The sequence below is a fragment of the Brassica oleracea genome, chromosome C7 (genome assembly GCF_000695525.1).
Source record: "Brassica oleracea var. oleracea cultivar TO1000 chromosome C7, BOL, whole genome shotgun sequence".
NCBI classification, from domain to species: domain Eukaryota; kingdom Viridiplantae; phylum Streptophyta; class Magnoliopsida; order Brassicales; family Brassicaceae; genus Brassica; species Brassica oleracea.
Genome location: NC_027754.1, coordinates 1565862 through 1567377, shown reverse-complemented (window position 1 = coordinate 1567377; position 1516 = coordinate 1565862). Strand labels below are relative to the sequence as shown.

The 1516-nt window shown below is 34.0% G+C and overlaps 1 protein-coding gene across 1 annotated transcript in view; it reads right to left on the bottom strand.

The window, feature by feature from the left end:
* LOC106302321 (F-box protein At3g28330-like) overlaps positions 1-200 on the bottom strand; it is a 4274-nt gene extending 4074 nt beyond the window's left edge. Inside the window, exon 1 of the mRNA XM_013738855.1 lies at positions 16-200. Within this exon, the coding sequence (XP_013594309.1) occupies positions 16-200 (185 nt within the window). The remainder of the gene's footprint in view (positions 1-15) is intronic.
* Between the last annotated feature and the right edge of the window lie 1316 nt (positions 201-1516).

Below are 1516 nucleotides of genomic sequence, written 5' to 3'. Positions count from 1 at the left end.
CATGCATTCTACTACGGTTCATCACTGATTACTTGGACGTCGCAGAAGCAGCAGACGGTTGCATTGTCATCATGCGAAGCAGAATTCATGGCAGCAACAGAAGCAGCGAAGCAAGCTATGTGGATCAAGGAATTGTTGAGTGAGATACTATGAAAAGAAGGCGAGATAGTCAAGCTTAGGATCGACAACAAATCAGCCATTGCTCTAACCAAGAATCCAGTTTTCCATGGAAGGAGTAAGCATGTACTCAAGAAGTATCACTTCATTCGTGAGTGTGTGGAGAACGGGCAGATCAAAGTGGAGCATGTGTCGGGTGTTGAGCAGAAGGCCGACATCCTTACCAAGCCATTAGCAAGGATTATGTTCAAGCAAATGAGGAGCTTAATCGGAGTTCAAGAAATTATTCTCCCTAATTCAAGTTGGAATTAAGAGGGTGAATGTTGGATAATTCCAAGCTTGTGGAAACTTAACATATTATTAGATGTTTAATATGTTAAGATAAACACAATAAGGAAACCTAGAAATAGGAAAAGGAAGTTTCTATTTAGGTTAGGTTTGTGTTTTTCATATCCCACATGTTAAAGGGAATTGTCTTTCATATAAATATAGGTCTAATGGAGAGGTGTTCCATATGATCTGAGAGAAACATATTGAGAGCTTTAGTTTTGAATAGTTTCTAAAGCTAATAAGAAAAGTTGTTCTTATAACTCTTTGTGTTTCTAAGAGATCTGATAGTGATCTCCATCGCTTGCAGACCAGTTTGGAAGTGGCGATGCTCTTTAGGGGTAATAGGACAAGTGTTGATGCCCAAAGATCATCTGTCAAGGAATCCATATTCCTCTACTCTTTTTTCTTGATTATGATTTTAATTTTTTTTTTTTTTTTTTTGTCAAACGCTCAGAGGATTTGTTTATATAAAGGAAGACCTGGAGAAACCTGCCGTGTTGTTTGCTTGATTTAATTTTTCTACCTAAAATCCATTACCAAAAATTGTTTTATTTCCTTTTTATTTAATTAGGACTTTTTTTACAAATTCACATAATAATAAAAAGGAATAAATAAGAAAATGAAATATTCATTAGAGTTTGTCTATATAAAGGGAACCCTGGAGAAAACGACCCTGTTTTATTTGGGCTCCGACTAGTAATTTTTTCGGGAACACGAAGAATGAATAGGAAATGAACGTATAGGAACATGGCAATAGTTTTTTCTTATATGAAATAATGGCATTTAGGAAACTATCCAATCTCATTTCTTTTTGACAACGAAAAAAAGAAAAGAGAAACTATCCAATTAAAAGAAAGTTAGGAGATGTTAAATCTCAATGTGATTATCAGACAAAGGAGGAAAAGTGTTTTTCAGATTGTACTTAATTGTAATTTTTAATTCAGGATCGAATGTATTACTTTAGAATCATAATATATTACTAAAATATCTATTTATTTAAAGGGAGAATTTGCGAGATATCTAAGTTTGGTAGTTTAATTAAGTGCAGGTCAATGATTTTGACATAACT